Raw genomic sequence first — 16,535 nt, forward strand, 5'->3', positions numbered from 1 at the left:
AGATAAGTAAGTTCATTCTAAGGCACAATAAATCAATACTAGGTGGCTTTATAATGAGATGTTAATCTACTTTAACCGATTTTATACCGTTTTTTTCTAATAAAAAATCGCAAGAATAAACATTGCGACTCCTGTATTGCGTGAGGTTCTTTTCAAATTTCATTGCTTTATTTACTATCGAGCATTTAATAAAAATCTTTACTTAGTTTTATAATTTGATCGACACAGTTAATATATACCCATTAAAATAAAACTTTTAATAGTCTCCAAAAATCTTCAATGTACCTTCCAGGTGGTCGTACTACTAAACCCATCGCATACTGTAACTGAGAACCATACATTTTCTCAGTGTATGCTCCACCGAGGATCTGGTTCTCTCTGAGATTAACAAGAAATCTCCCTTTTCTCACAAATCGAACCTCGCTCTGTTTATATCTAGTAAGCGTTTCCGTCTAATGCTCCCACCCCTCATGCAAACGCATACCAACGTTCACGCCACACCACGGAGGTGGAAATTCTGGAGCTAGAACAAGTTCTCTTCACTACCTACCGTGCCCGGGGTTTTCCAGCACCGCATGGCGTGCGAGAGAGACCGAGAGCGAGAGTGAGAAAATGAGCACCGAGTGCAGAAAGAAGAACCACGCCACGAATGATCGGCCAGGGTTCGGCTTTGAGTGCCGGGTGGTTCGCGGTTTCTGTGTGGAGAGTTTTCCTTCTGTCGTCATCCTCGCCGAGCCGAGCGAAACCCCCGGGTTATCGTTAATATTTCATCCCTTGGCCTAGGCCCCAAAGCATTGCACGGTGACCGTTTCGATCGCCACGGCACGGCCACGGCAAAACATGTTGCAGCCCACCTTGACGCCCAGTGGCCCCAATGACGCAACTCCACCGTTCCTGTTGTCCGTTGTCTTGGTGGGCAGTATGAAAACAACAGGCATGTAATTTCCCGAAAAAACGAACATTGAATGTAAATCAAATAATATCCTTTCCCCCGCCATTCACCGCCTCAGGCCGCGCTAAAACCAATCCGACAAAAGCCGGAATGGGGAGTGCGAAAAACAAACGGACCAGACGCCCGCTGGTCGATGGATCAATACTTGGAAGAATATTGAGAAATTGAAATGTTTTCCACCAATTGGACCGAGTGTTTATCGGGAACACTTGAACTTTCGAACCCGGGAATGGTTTGGAGGGGAAAGGGAGCCGTGAGTTTAGCTCGGCCTACTCGGCCCGGCGATCGATCCGTTCGCCCAATTCCACGAAACTCGCACGCACCGGCACCGAGGGCCGGCACAGAAAACCACCAAAACCACCAAACTCCACGGTCAAAGTCAAGAAAAACAATTTTTTAAACCTTCAATTCTTCAAACCCAAACCCCAACACTGTATGTGTGCCCGCGGACGTGTGCGCCCGTGTGTGCTCCGGACAGGTGGGTTCACCCAGGGAAAGAAAACTTCTGGCCTTAGAATTGCTTTCCGGAGCTTATCAACCAGAGCGCGCACCCGGCCAGGAGAGTCTTCTCTGCGTCCTCTCCATCCTCCATCGTCGTCGGCCACCCCTCGGCGTCGGTTTCCAATCATTGTTCGCGGCGCCAACCAACAACTTTGCCAACCATTCTGGTCGTACTTTGACATTCCCTGCCACCGGAGCGCGTAAGGTGTGTCATTAGCAGTGCCGAGGAGTTTTGCCGGCAGGCAGGATCGCGGATTCGGTCGCAACTAGACGCGATTGTCGTTGGTGTCGCTCGGTGGTAGATAGAACGCTGCACGCAGCAGTGATATCTGTTGGTGGTGGCAGCGTCGCAAGAATATCGTGTGCATAGCAATGTGTAGCGTTCGTTGCTAGATGCTAAGAAGAGACCAAACTTAAACCAACAACTTACCGAGCGAAGGAATGAGCGAACACACTGCAGCTCCAGTCAGTGCGCGCTAGTCCACGAGGCCACAATTGACCATTGGTGGAGCGATTTATAGGCGTTGGCAGAGGCAGGGAGGGTAGAGGCAGCAAAATCCTGAAGCCCCGTAGATCGTCCAATCGCCGGAATGGCGGAGCGGACCAGTTTGATGAGAAAGTTCATGATTTAAAGTTGACGAAAGTTGCTCTATTGAAACAGGCCGCCCCCTTTGCGCGCTGTTCGTTCTCTCCGCTGTCAGTCAAATTTTGTTGTTAAGTCAAATCCGCCAAAAAACCGGTCGAACGAGAAAGGTGGCCCGGACAGAAACAGGAGTGCGGGGGGGGGGGGGGGGGCACCAGCGGCCCGTTCGAGTGGACCCGGGACCACTCGAAAGCAGTAGAGCGCTAGCGAAAGCGGCCCTCCATTCGAGATGACACCCTGCGGAGTGGCCTCGAAACCGCGAACCGGAGGCGAAACCAAAGTTTACTTTTTGGCGCTTCGTCCTTCGTCCGCTCTGTCACACACTCGCGTGCGCGCGCGCGCGCGCGCCCTTCGCACGCAAGGGGCCATCTATTTGCTGTTAAAAAATAAAACACAAACTGGAGCATCTACTCCACTGTTCCTCGTGAAGAACCCAGGCAACCCCCCGGCACAGAGTGGGGGGGGGGGGGGGCACTTGAATCGTCGATGACGTTTAAAGGCTCGTTACGCTGGCTGGCAGATGAACTTTTAATGGAAAAAGCGTCACATCCGGCGGCAATTCGCTGGCGCTAAGCCGTTCGACAGTTCGATGGCAGCAGGATGGTGCCGGTCACTCCGCCGCGGCGATTCGGTCGTACTGCTCTCTAGAGCTGACGCAAAACTTAAAGCCCAGAAGATCCGGCGCACCACCATGACCACGGTGGCTGCAATCACAGGGGGCACAGCTTCTGTTTTTTAAATGTAGTTCTGCCGCACATTAAGACGGATGACGCCATACTGCGCTACTGACGCGGTACTTTTTTTCCCGAAAAGCCCAACAGTTTGTGAGGCACATTACTTGAGTGTCAACGGGGTGGTACTAGGGAGGAGAAAGGAAGAATAATCAATTCAAGACTGATGCCACACGGGTGCACTGTTCCTAACAAACGCTCAATCTCCTTGGGCGGGGGTACGTAATGCTGGGTAAGCTGAGCAGGCACCGCTGGCCTCGTGTGCCAGGAAGGTGCGCTACGCAGGAAGGAAATGTGCTGTTGGAAAATTGGAGAGCTTTTATCTTTTTGGATTTATCCACCCTCTCTCTCTCTCTCTCTCTCTCCATTCCACCCATGCATATGAATATGAATGTCGTGGCGTGGCGTGGTGTGGCGTGACGGGGCGCACCAAGGGACGTGGATGAATTCCCAATCAATTCAGCTGGATAAGCAGCTAAGTGCTTAATATGCTGTGCAGCCGCGTCTACTTCCATTCCGTTACGGCTCAGGACGCCTTCATTTTACCGATGACGAGGTAAATTGATTTGGAACGCACGTCGCCCAACACAGTTGCAGAGCACATTTTCTCTTACCTTTTTTTGGAATGGCGCGGTTGGCTGATGCGCCATGAAAATGAAGTGAAGGTAAATATGAACAGCTCCAGCAGCAACAGCAGAGGCAGCAACGGAACGAACCGCAATTTACCTTAGTTACTTCGCGGTACTCCGTGGTTGTGATTTGATACATTGATGATGTGAGTGAGTATGAAGTGGTGTGAAGTGTGAGTCTCCCAAGGGGACCTGTACTCCGTTGAATGTGCCACCAATAGGAGCCATCCATTTCGGGTAAATCTTAGGATTTTGTCTCATTTCTTTTTCATTGTTAGAGAGTGATTGTTGCTCGAAGAAGTCATAAACCTTTTACGGGAGATAGGATGAAGCTACCTGGTGATCGATCATTAGCTCAGCACTTTGTACTAGATAATGAAGGTAAACTAAAGAGAAGAACATTAGCAGATGAACATTTCAAATTACCATGCAAATGAATCAGCTTATCTACTTTGTGTTTTGTGATGCCATTTTTACCAATCCAATGTATATTTGGTTCATACAACGATAGGAAAATAGTTGCTTCAAAATATACTGTCCTCACACAAGATACTGAATGAGCTTTCTTTTTTTTTAATTGAATAATCTTTTGTTTGCTGGAATCATAAATTCCATCGCTATACCCGTTAGAACTCGGGGTCAATCGTAGCCGGAAACGGATTACAAACCATCGCTTCCAATGCCTATGCCAAGCGCTCTACAGCCTGCTAGTCCGATGCAACTCTTGCTAATCCTTGCTAATCATCTCCACCACGGAACAGCCACTCACCGAACGACTAACGATGGTCAGCGATCATCATTAGAATACACAATGCCCCGGACCGATGTTTTCCCTGATCAAACAATTTTAAATAAAATCGCATAGAACTCGGTCACCGGTTTTGCTGACCATTACGCGCTTTGCTGGTTTCGTGAGCATCACCCATTGTTGACCTCCTAGGCCACAGTGCCAGGAACCGTGGGCTGCAAACGATTTGCCGGACAGTTCGAAACGTTGCAACTACGAAGTGACCGCGTACGGAACCGAGTTCCGTTGCATATTCATGAACCTGGATGGCGATGAGTTTTTCAACTGAACTCTTAGAGAGTGGGAGAGAGAGAGACATACGTGAACGTTGATTCCTCACATCCCTTGGTCCTGGAGCAAGCAGCTCCCGTAGCTAATGGTTCCGACGATGCAACAGGCCAAACCCGGGACCAGTTCGACAACCGTGCGTTTCAGCTCTGTTCCTGCTGGATGAGTTGTCCCATTCTTCCGATGTCCGTGGACCTGGACAGCAGGTAACCGGAAGTTTTACGACATCCTTAAACTACCCACCCACCCACCCTGAACCATCCGCTTGGTGGCTACACTCTAATTAGTTTGGTAAACGTTGTGTCTGTGGTGCTTCACGGAACGGAGTCAATGGACGCGCGGGATCACCGAGGGATGGGAACAGTAATTAAGATGAATCGAAAGCACCCCAAATCGGTGGCCCCAGTTTTGGACCCCCAAATTGGTCGAAAAGCAGATAGATGCATATAATTTGCGTTCGTAGCAACCTTTCCGTTCACCTACCACCCCCCGGAATTCTCGGACTCGGACCGAATGCTTCGGTTCCGGAATCATCAATATTCATCAACAACAAAGCCACTGGGTGTGTGGGTGGCTGTGATTGTGGGAGAGGAAGGAGCACATTCGAATGCAGTCTCCAGTTGCAGTTGCAGTGTGGGCAGGGGGACTGGCGGACACTCGATCAGCGGCGATGGAGTTTGAACGTTTCCGCGTTCCGTTCGATTGCACTCCGCGGCGCTCCCCCAAATTGGAGGAACGTTTGGAGCAAAGGGTAAGCAAAAGGGGAACATTAATGACAGCGGGGTTAGCGGAATTGTCGGTGCCGATTATCTGGTTGCCCCAGGAATTGGATGCGGTGAGCGATCCTTGATCGTGGACGAATGCAGCTCGTACATTAGCACGATAACGATGACGCTGACGCGACGAGCGCGACGTCAATAATAATTAGTTAATGGAGTTTGAAGCGGGAGGGAGGTGGGGGTTAAAAACCACCTCCCCTGCCCCCGGGGGGATCGTTTTGTTCGTGATGAAACTATTTAATTATCAATCGCTTCGAACATCAAAGCCAGCTTCAAACTCGGAGGCCGGCGACACACGAAATGAGATCCGCTAATGGGATCGAGATGGGATGGTCCACGAATCGACAATCGCTCCCGGGGCCATCTCGCCATCCGTCCAAGGACGATTCAACGAAATCAAACGGTACACAATCAGAAATCGAAATCTGCCGGGGGGGATGGGGCTGGATGGGGTGGATTGATTCGCATTTTCACCACAAAATCCACTACAATTCGTGCGATCGGATTCGCAAGTGTGAGTGAACTGGTCATCATATTTCGAGTGCAGCACGACCGGGCGTGTCTACCATTTGCTTTTGAGTCCTTTGTACTTTTACCAACTGGAGCAGACGTGTCCGGTAATGGTTGTATTACAGGATACAAATGATTTAGCTTTCACTTTTCCACTTTTTCCTACACTTACAAATGGTTTATGTATCATTTTCTCTCATTTTTGCCAGTTCAACCAATTGATGGTAATGGTTTTGGGTTATTTATTGGTTTTACGCATTTTCGGCGGTTTTGTTTTGATGGAAAGCCCGGAGACGCAGTTTGGCCTCTTTCGCAAAAGGCCTAAAGCGAAAAATTAGCGCACACGGAGCTTTAAAGGCGTTCAAGATGGCGCCAGAAGCTAAATGCTTTCATTTCATCTATGTTTGACTCGTCAGAATCTCTACCTGACCTCCAGCATCACGAAGTTACCTCTAATGAGATTAGATGACGGAAGAGTTCACTGGGCGCGTACGAATAGCTCACCGGACGAGTGTCTATCCTTTGTCAAAACGCACCGGGAACTCTCGGGACTACCTTGGGTGCTGCATCGACGTGCGTGAAAGGGCATCTAGACCATCCGCGGCTACAGGCATCCAGTTCGTGAGCCACACAACCTGCAAGGCCTTCGAGGTTGCCGGTCTGCATCATAATCAACTGAGGCCCATAAAAAACCCACGAAGCAAAGTGCATAAACGAAGGCTGCGTGCATCACGCTCAAGTAATAACCTGCGGCTCGCAACGATATAATTAAATTTTGAACCATCCTCCAGGGTCCGTGGGCTTTATCCTTTACATAGGGCACCGTCGACATTGTCGTTCATCCCACGGGAAAACCGGGGATCCTTCTTCCGGTGATGCTTGCTTACCTGCTGCCCTGCATGATGGTCAAGTCGAATTTATGCGAAACAAATGGGGGCGATCGGTGAATTCACTACCAGACGCCCGAGTCAGAGTCCACTGGTCAGCCTGACCAGTCTCTGGAGACGTAATAATGAACCATAGGATGCTAAGCGGACGATACGGATTTATGTAACATTCCTTTTGCGTCGATGCAACGACCCACCGAACCGAGCGTCGTACCGAAACTTCCTTAATTGAATGTAAAAGTGCATAATCGTGGCCAACGGACGGAAGGTTTGCAGAAGGTCCAGAGCACCACCGCTACTCGGTGTTGCCGGTAAAAGTTTTGTTCTCCCTTTACCCTCCCGCCCGCCCCGTCGTACCGTCGGTAATTAATGAAACCAATGAAAATCATACATTATGCATCGTCGTTTCGCGCTGGGATGCGATGTTTGCCACTGCCACGGTCGCTACCCTTTCGGAAAAAAGGAGTAAGAGGATGATCGGAGCGATGAGCTCGCCAGGATGAGTTTCGATGTCGATGCGGTCTGCAGTTTGGCGATAAAGCCATTTCGATGTTGGTCACGGGCACACGTCGGTTATCGCTGAAAACTTTCGCTAAGGGATGCTCGCTTCGCCGTGGCAGCAGCAGCAGCCCCAACAATGAATCCAGTTTGGTTCCGACTGTAGCTGTGTTTGTGTTGTTGATCGTAAACGTTGATGAAATTCAAAAGTTTCCTCCAATTTTACAATATTATTACGCAAATAGCGGTTCGATGATATGTTTCGTTGTTTTCCTCGAAATCGGTTTTGAATAATGGAACTAGCGGGCTCAGTAAAAACTTCAGCCCACCAGAACCGGCGGACACGCATTCATCGTTTGCAAAACATGTTTTTTTCAATGACGTAATGGATGTTGCTAAGGCCTTTTTGGTGTTGTAACCATTGTTTTCCGTTCCGGTTGAAACATTCGCTGGATATCATTTGAAATGTAAGCCTCCAACACGTTTCTCGATAAACGAAACGATTGACAGATTAACAGCCGGATTGATACGGGAACAATAAATTAAATCCAACTATGCTCATCAGGCTATCGATTGCAAATGCTCTGAGCCTTTGTCTGAGTGCAACTGCTCGATGCAATCGATGTTGTTAGTACACCGATGCGTTTGGTGCTTCCTCGTTTCAAAAGAGATCAAAACCAACTGTTCCACCAAATGGTGGAAAACGAACTGTGCCAACCATCGAACCACAAATGCTGACCGTAAAAAAAGGAATGCAACATGATCTTCGCATACCAATCTATTCTTCCAATAATGCAATTTTCAGTGAATTTAGAACGATTGTTTTATTGTTGAACGGTTAATCACTGAATGCCAAAAATTGATTATTCCATGACGAATTGTATGCCAATTTCAAGAGTATCCGAATTTGAAATAAAATCTCTACATCGTTTCTAGTTGCTTCCAGGTGTTAACAAGCGATTTTCGTGTAAAGCTCCCAGAGCTTTATTGTCCTATTTCGACTGATTGTTCCTGGATGCGATTTGATTGAAAAATATAAAAGAAAATTGTTTTTTTTTGTTGTAAAATATTGTTACATCGTTTAAAATTTTCAACAAAACGGATCAAATACTGTGTACTTGAATCCTAGACTGAAGAATCAACCCTCAAGGAGTCACGCTATTCGAGTAAAACAAAGTAGACCGATGGAGTTCTCCAGAAACCTGATGAAGTCTGCCTTCTTCTCTTGAAAACCTTCCTTGGCAAGGACAGTGACAGTGGCAGTCCATGGCCTTTTCAGTTTCCTCACCTTAGCGCCGCGCCGCACCGCGTCGCGAGAAATTAAATAAAACTTTCGCGACTTTACGAGCCTCATACAACGAAGCGCCGTTCCCCAGCACTGACTCCATGGCACCCGGTTTTTGGGACGACACCCTGCCACGAACATATCGCCGGAACATGACATGAGTCCGACACGCTGTTTGCCAATCCGTGGTTCGGCTGGTTTGTGGCTAGACCGTCACAGCTGCTGGTAACCGCGAGCTCGCGAAATCTATTCACAAACGATGCTAAGCGATGCTGCTTCCACTCGCTGTGGGTGGGCTCCTTCGGTGTCGCTAAACTCTAAGCCACGAACAATCCCGTAGGCCGGAACGTGCGATGTGGCAGATTGAAAAATCATTTCCTTACTAACCGAAAGTCACCGAACACGTTGGTGTGACGTCCGTGGTAGCAGCTTGTGTGCGTCGTGCGCTCGAATATTCGAGCGGTATCGCGATAATCCGCCACCAAACACCCACTGGCTTGTCGCTACTCCTCTCTCTCCCTCTCGCGCTCCCGTTGGAACCGTAACATAAGCTTATCAATAGCGACCGATGTTGTGGGCTGTGCTGAAAAGCCCTAAAGGCCCCTGACACTATACGCCACGCCAAGCGAAATGAATCACTACGCAAGGCACACCGAAGGCGCGGATTGATCTTTATCTCCCAATCGGTCATCGATTTGTGATCCGGCTCACCGTCTGCATTCGTTTGCTTCTCACCCGAATACCGAACCGATAACGGGTGTAAGGTAAGCGCGCCGTAACCTTCTTCGAGCGCCAAAGAGAGCCGGAGTGGAATGGAGGAATGGATCTCGAGCTGGAGCCGTACCGCAAGCACGGAACCCACGCCATTAGCTTGCAGCACCGAAACATCGAGAACAGTGAGCATCGAGCATCTGCTTAAAACGCCATCATCCGCAGACGCATCACATTACACGACCAGATTACGACCACCAGAGAGGGGTTTTGGGAAATTTCCAGCGTTAATCCTTCGTCCGTTCGACGGCTTCTGCACCCACTTCTGCGGACGGATCGGTTGAACCACCGTAAACCCATCGTAGCGAGATTTACCGAGAGTACCAGCGGTTAGTGGTGCTGCAATCGAAAGGTAAAGAGATTTCGCACTTTAATAGACGGCCACCAGAAGCTGATGCTGATGGTTTGTTGCAGCAGCTAGACTGGTTATTCCGTCGGAGAAAAGTACATAAAAAGCTGCAGAGAGCCCGAAAGAAGTCTTTAGCAGATTGCTGGCTGGCTGGCTGGCTGACTGGCCGGCTAACCGGTACGATTGGACGGCCAAAATTTCGGGCGAAACCCATTTCATATCTCATTCCAGCTAGTTCAGCTGGGCTCTAGCGTAAATCATGAACATCGCTCCGTTCCTCCCGCCCAAGAAAGTTGCTTCGAACTTTTCCAATTAATTATTTCAAAATAATAAATAGCGGCATAGCGGTGGCGGTGGCGGCGGCAACGGCTACGTCCGTCTTTTCCTCGCACTACCAATCGCCGATTGCCGGCCATCTGCTGACGTCGGCACGGAGGGAGAGTTGAATTGAATTTGAAAATCGTTTTAGCACGCACTTTGCGGCCAGCCATCATAGAAGCTGAGAAGCCAACTGGGAGCAGCTAGCTGGGGGCGCCTCAACTCTCTCTTTATGGATTAGATTCGATTCTGGTGCAGCACCAGCAGCAGCAGCAGAAAGGTTTTGTCCTTTCACTATCAGTTCCTCGCTGGCGCACTAGCCCCCGGAGCAACACTAATCGGACCATTAAATACGAGTCTTTGGTCTTTTTGCAATCCCCTGTGCTACGTTGGGTGGATGCTGGGTCCGATAATCAATCGATTACGCTCGTTACGGTCGTAGGCAGCACCCGAGAGAGAGAGAGAGAGAGAGAGAGAGAGAGAGGGAACATCGATGATGTTCGAGAAGTTGTCGAAGACATGACCACCTCCATCCTGGCTAGAAGTTCGCTTTGCCAGCGCACAATTAGGATGTGGCTCTGGATCCGGTTCAGTCGAATCCATTAAAGAGTCGAAAAGTACCGTGAACCAACGTGATGGCGTGGTAGAGTCGCGCAAAGTATAACGGGCTTCACATTGGTCTCATCTCCGCTCCGTCTAGCCAAAGGGCAACCAGATGGAAGGCCGGTCGGCTGCTTCTACTGCTGCTGACATACTCAACGCGACAGGGCAGACCGGGCCGGTGGGAGACCGTCGAAGAATAATTACTGCATAAAAGGAGTCAAACAGTCACACGGTGGCCACGTGGCACTCTGTCGCAGGAAGGAAGGCCACCGGATGGCGGAGGAAGATGGAATGGAGCATCTTTATGCCAGCCACGCGCTGCTTCTCGCTCGGAACAAGACGGCCCCTTCACTTTTCCGGTGATTTTCCGGTACGCTGGTCCGTCCTACTGCTGCGCTCAGTGGACGGTGATCGTGTTGAGGTTGCGGCACGCACCCTGTTTTCCCTCACGTTTCCGAACACCAACACTTTCCGAGGGGCTCTATTCATATTCGCACCATTCCGTCGGAAAAGAACGTCGGAATGGAGTGCCGGATGGCGTTCGCAAACAGTGCACCCAGTGGAGGCTTCGGTGCAAAGTGCATTCGACATCGTCATCACTTCAAAGCCGCACTGGACCGGGGGCGGAAGGGCGGGAAGGAGGCAGCCGGGTTGCCTATACATTGTGGCCCCTGCATTCAATGGGGTTGCTGCCCTTGGGGTGGATGGAGCGCACTACTACATGAAGTCATTAGAACGGGCGCGTGGACTGCAACGTTGAACGAAATCAAACCGGCACTCGCGGATGCCGAGAAAGGTTGTTGGTGCATCCGTGCAACAACGTGCGGCACATCCGGGGCCCACTGATCGTCAGAGCAGATCTGCGCCACCACCGGAGGGCTAGTGCAGCAGTGCAATGCAAACATGCTCTGTGATCTACCCCGAAGGCCTTGCCGGATGGTACGCATCCATAGTGTCCGAATCCGGTGGCTGAAACCACCACCACTTGCCTGACTCGCCTAGCGCAAGCCGGCCCAGTGTTGGGTAAAACGTGGAAGTAATGAGATGCTGCGATGGCGAGAATGTCAAATCATTACGAGGGATGTCGTCCAAGGCTCCATCTTCCTTTATAGAAATGGGGGATTTTTTTTTCGCTCCACCTTTTATTGGATTTGTGCATTTATCATCAGCGTCATCTTCTTCTCATCGTTCCATCGATGGATGGGAATGATTTGTTAGAAGAAAAAAAACGAGTTCAGCTTCTGCTCACTACTCGAAGGGAAGAACACATCTTAAAAAAGGGTGCGCATCGGTTGTCGCAGATAACTCGAACGTTGAACAAGTCGCACAGATACTAGGACAATGAAGGATTAATGTGAATCCTGCCAGAAGCTGGAGGAATCCTAGCAGTTGAATAGCTAAAGCTTATCTGGTTTCAGTGCTTATAGCAGTAATCGAGAGCAGCAGCTTTTCTATGAATCGATATTCTTCTTTATTCTTGCGTAGAGAACATTTTTTTTAATCATCATGGGGCCATCGCTTTGGCGTCTATGACAATCAACGACATGGTATGCAATTTTAGTATTTATTTTTTGAATTCGACATCCCGTTCGTTTGATCGATGTTGTTTGTATGCATTGTGTTTCAAGCAGAATTGAAGAACACTGATGTGCGCCGATGTTCAGACAGAATCACAATGTTCGAGACATAAATCCCACCAATTTGTGTACATTTTTAGCAGCTATGCATGATGTAAGAGCAATTCAAGTCATACATTACTTTGCAAACTACAATAGTCTGACTGATCACAAGGCTTCTTGTTAACCTCGATAGTTTGGCAAATCTATAACGTTCTAGTTCGATTTCTCTGTTCCTTATTCATGAAGATGCATCAGCTAATATTTTTATTTCATAAAACAACTATGCTTAGAAAGATAAATGCTGCCATAACTTAGAAAAAAATAACGAAATAGAAGCGCTGGATCGTATGTTGCCTGCCCATAACAGATTGTCTGAATTGGCAGGGGATCGCTAATAACTATACCATGTAAATACAGAACAGTTACAGGAGCAAGGATGAGCTGCAGGGATCCTTAAACGATACAGCATACAGGATGAAATCATGTGCTGTAGTAGAAGCAGTAAATCGCTACTTTGAATACCCACAAACACCAGGTGCTTTAAAACATAAAATATAACCACCAAATAACCATTTAACAGCAAATGTTTGCCATTTTAACGCAGCTCCCTCACTTTAACGGGGTGGTTTTGTCACTATCTTTTTGATATGTTTTTTGCAACAAAACAAAAACAACGACAATCTCCTTACTCATAATCCTCTGCTGTCCCACCGTTCAAAGCATGTTGGCAACCTTTCGCCAAGTCCCATCACCTAGGATTTATTGATTCAGTTAGGAAAGGTCACATGTAGCAGCCTGCCCGCAAAAGCTACGCGCTGGTTCCCTGTACCGAACATAATAACCTATTCTCTCCCTTTCATAAAACACATAATAAACTATATGGAATACGATTATTGTCGCCCACCAGAGTCCTTCTTATAGCTTAAACCAGCGAACCAAGGGTGCCTGGGTGTGCCAGCGCTGGTTGGTAGCCCGCTTAAAAGGGGGAAGGGGACCAGAAAGGGAACCTTGAACCATATCGACATGTCAATTTCACTTTAATAACCAACGACCAACGTGTTTGTGTGTGATGCCAGGCGCGCACCAAAGACAAAAGTTAGAATCCACATCCCCTCCCACTCTTTAACCACCCACCCCGCTGGAAGTATGAGGCCACGATCATGGGTCCTCTCTTTCGCTCACTTTCCACCTCGCTGAACGTTCGATGCCCCGGATGGAGATGTTATCTGGCCGTTCGTCTTCCGAGGAAAGGGGATGACGCTGCGAAGTGATTAAAATGCACCCTTCACCCCCTCACCCCTCACCATCACCACCGCAATCGACGTCTCTGTGCGATGGTGTATTGCCACAGCACCGAATGACGCCAGAAAACATCAGAAACAGTGGAAACAGCGCCCTTGGTGCCTTCGAAAATGGTGACCACCAACCAGCGCACGCGGTGTGTGACAAGTAATTTATTTCTTATTTATTCCACGCTCCCCGGGCACCGGCTTCTCGTTCTTTCTCTCTCGTTTTCAGCTGGCCAATTCCTGGCCATTCCGCAGTGCGATTTACTTCTGGGTGCGATTTCGTTGCGACTCTAATCGCGCCAAAGCCAGGGCCGGAGGGAGGAGTTCAGTGTTCAGTGAGACTGTTTCGTTTTTCGTCGGTAGCCCTGCTGCTGTCCAAATATTTATGTTCGCCAATTCGGTCTGGTGGCCACCGAGTGTGCCCGGGACCGGCACGCGCGGTCCCAGTTCCCGAATGGCGATTTGATGTCCTCCAATTCGTGCCCTCAAGTGCCCTCGTCGTCGACCGTCGTCTGCTGCGAAGCTAATTTATCACGAGCACAGGACACGGACGGAGTGAGCCACGGACAGTTAAAGCTCTTATTATCATGTTAATTAAATTGTCCTCCCTCCCCGAACCCTTCGACGACATTCGCCAATACCGCCGGAGGTCTCCCGCTTACCCTCGGGACTTAACTCTTACACACTCCACGGAACGGCCTACACTCGAGCCGTCCTATCGATTAAAGATAAAATTTAGCTGGATACTTTCCAATTAGCGCAAGAGCGCGCCAAAAGAAACATTGACCCGGGACCATCAATCCACGGTCCAGGGCCACGGCCAGGGAAGTTGTGCAGTCCGAGCACGATCCGGCAACGGTATTTCTTATGTTGCGCCGTGGAAAATCGGAAGCTTCATTCTGAATGCCTGGCTCGGAATGCTGAATCAGTACCGGTGGAATTGAGCAGTCAAATAACGCGGAAGAACGGCAACAATATCTGGCTCTGTTTGTATCCGGATTCTAGTTGCACCGCTTTCGATCGCTTTAAATGATTCCAGCTAACCTTAAATCCAAAGTTCATACCGCGGAGCATCCGGGAACCATCTCGGTCATCGATGCGCTTCGCACAACACCTGGCGGGACGAGGGAGGAAGGTCAGTAAAGCACTTAGTGCCGTGAGTGTAGAGACAAACTTCTCACAATAACTAGAGGCGACAGCGTGATGTGGGATGGTGACGGCTCCAGACAACAGTGGCGTTTCCGTTACCGCACACCTGCCGAGGCTTCCCTCGCCCCTTTTGCAACCCAATCGAACAGACGGGTGGGGAGAAGAGAAGGGAATTTATTGTCCTTCTGCTTCGCCTTCACGATAATCCATTCGCCCTTCACTGCTCCAACAAACTCGATGGGGAGAAAACTATGTTGCAGAACGTGACTGACGCCGATCGCTGGACAGCGTGGTGGTAAGGTGGCCGGAGGGGGGAAAACCGAAGAAAACGGAATGGCTGCCAGGTGTGATGGAAGGATTTATCTATCCGTCGGCAGCGGTGGTGGTGGTGGCCGGTTAAAGTTTGTTGAGCCAGCGATATATACTCCCGGGTATCGCTTCATCATTTCGAACCGAAGAGAGGACGGTAGAACCTCTCAGGGGAAAGCTCGCCTGGCACTTTCTAGCGCCCTGGCCGGTCGGTCGGTTTACCTTCCAGGAAGATGGTGTTTCGATGAGCCCCGACTGTCTCGACCACGTAACTTTGAAACCTTCGTACGCCCAAGCGGACCCGGCGGATGCACTTTGGCTGTAAATTATTTCACGCTTCAACATATGGTTTCAACACTTTCTGCAGCGTGAATCGTGCAGCGAGCGATGGGAAAACAATGCATCTTTGTCCTTTTTCTCTAGTCTTTTTATGTAATCGTTTTGTTTTTTGTACAGAAAGTTGTTCTTATTTATGTTTGGTACATTCGGTGCATTGCAAGCACGTGTTACAAATTGGAACAGAAAATGAATCCAGGGTACTTCAAGTGCACTGTTACAGTACGAAATGTGTATCGTCCATTAGTTTATTTGGATCTCCAGAACAGATAAAGATGGATGATATCATGTGTTCCATTGCTGATTTCTGTTCTTGAACTACTAAGTCTTGTAAGATTTTTTGCCGTAACAAATGCTTCCTTTCCTAGTTCCAGCCACATTAACAGTAAAAGCGCAGAGCAATGACACGTGTGTGCCATCAACATCGTACGTCTTACGCACCTATTGCCATCGTTTTCGTCTAGATCAAACGATTTCCCGACAAAAGAGGCACAGCGTCAGCCCGGGGCGGATATGGAAATAGTGAGAAGGTTCCCTAGTTGAAGAGAGGAAAATCTGTCAAAACCGGATATTGCGTTCTGGATACCATATTGCGAGGGATTAATTAGACCGTCTGGCAGCAAAGGATTAAGCGCATTGAATAGTTTCACTACTTTGCAGGATTCCGTAAATCGATTACTCCGGCCCACCTGGAAGCCCTTCGCGGAATAGGGTGTTGCCATTGACGAAGGAGAAATGAAAAGAAACGCCAGTCGCGAATCGCATTGCGTTGGTTTACTATCGTTTACTCTATTTTCCGATACAAAAGGTGCTAAATATAGCATCGAGTATTTCCTCAGTCTCCACGGATCCCGTTATCCGCCCGATACTGCGTACGGCATTGCGCAGATGGTGCGTGGCAATGGCAAGGTCTCGGGCAGCTTCCGGTGTTTCGGCAAAGTATTCCCCGTATCGCTCGAGACATTCCAGGCACTGCTTCAGGTGGTATCGATGGCGTTCCTGAGTGATGGTTGGGTTTTCTATTCCGGGGCTACCACACAAGCGCTCGAGATGGGTGCTCATTGTGGCAAGCAGTTCCGGTAAGCCCGATTTATTCTCACACGACAAAAGTGTGAACCGTTGGTTGCTTCTCAGCTTGCTTAGCAGCTGCTCGTCTACGAGGTCACATTTGTTAAAGACCACCATCGCATTCCCTAGCAACGCTTTGTCCAATCCGACCGAAGCGATGTATTGTTCTACATACGAATCCACCTCGATTGCGTGGCCATCGATTCGGGAAGCATCGATAACGAGCACCACAAA

At 49.1% G+C, this 16,535-nt stretch overlaps 1 protein-coding gene across 1 annotated transcript in view; it reads right to left on the reverse strand.

Annotated features, from left to right (window-relative positions):
• Positions 1 to 15,994: 15,994 nt before the first annotated feature.
• The window catches only part of LOC126572900 (tRNA modification GTPase GTPBP3, mitochondrial), a 1,658-nt gene continuing 1,117 nt past the window's right edge, over positions 15,995 to 16,535 (reverse strand). The window contains exon 3 of the mRNA XM_050232610.1: positions 15,995 to 16,535. This exon is cut by the window's right edge and continues 692 nt beyond it. Within this exon, the coding sequence (XP_050088567.1) occupies positions 16,023 to 16,535 (513 nt within the window). The 3' untranslated portion in view covers positions 15,995 to 16,022.

This window comes from Anopheles aquasalis, chromosome 2 (assembly GCF_943734665.1).
Source record: "Anopheles aquasalis chromosome 2, idAnoAquaMG_Q_19, whole genome shotgun sequence".
Taxonomy (NCBI): Eukaryota; Metazoa; Arthropoda; class Insecta; order Diptera; family Culicidae; genus Anopheles; species Anopheles aquasalis.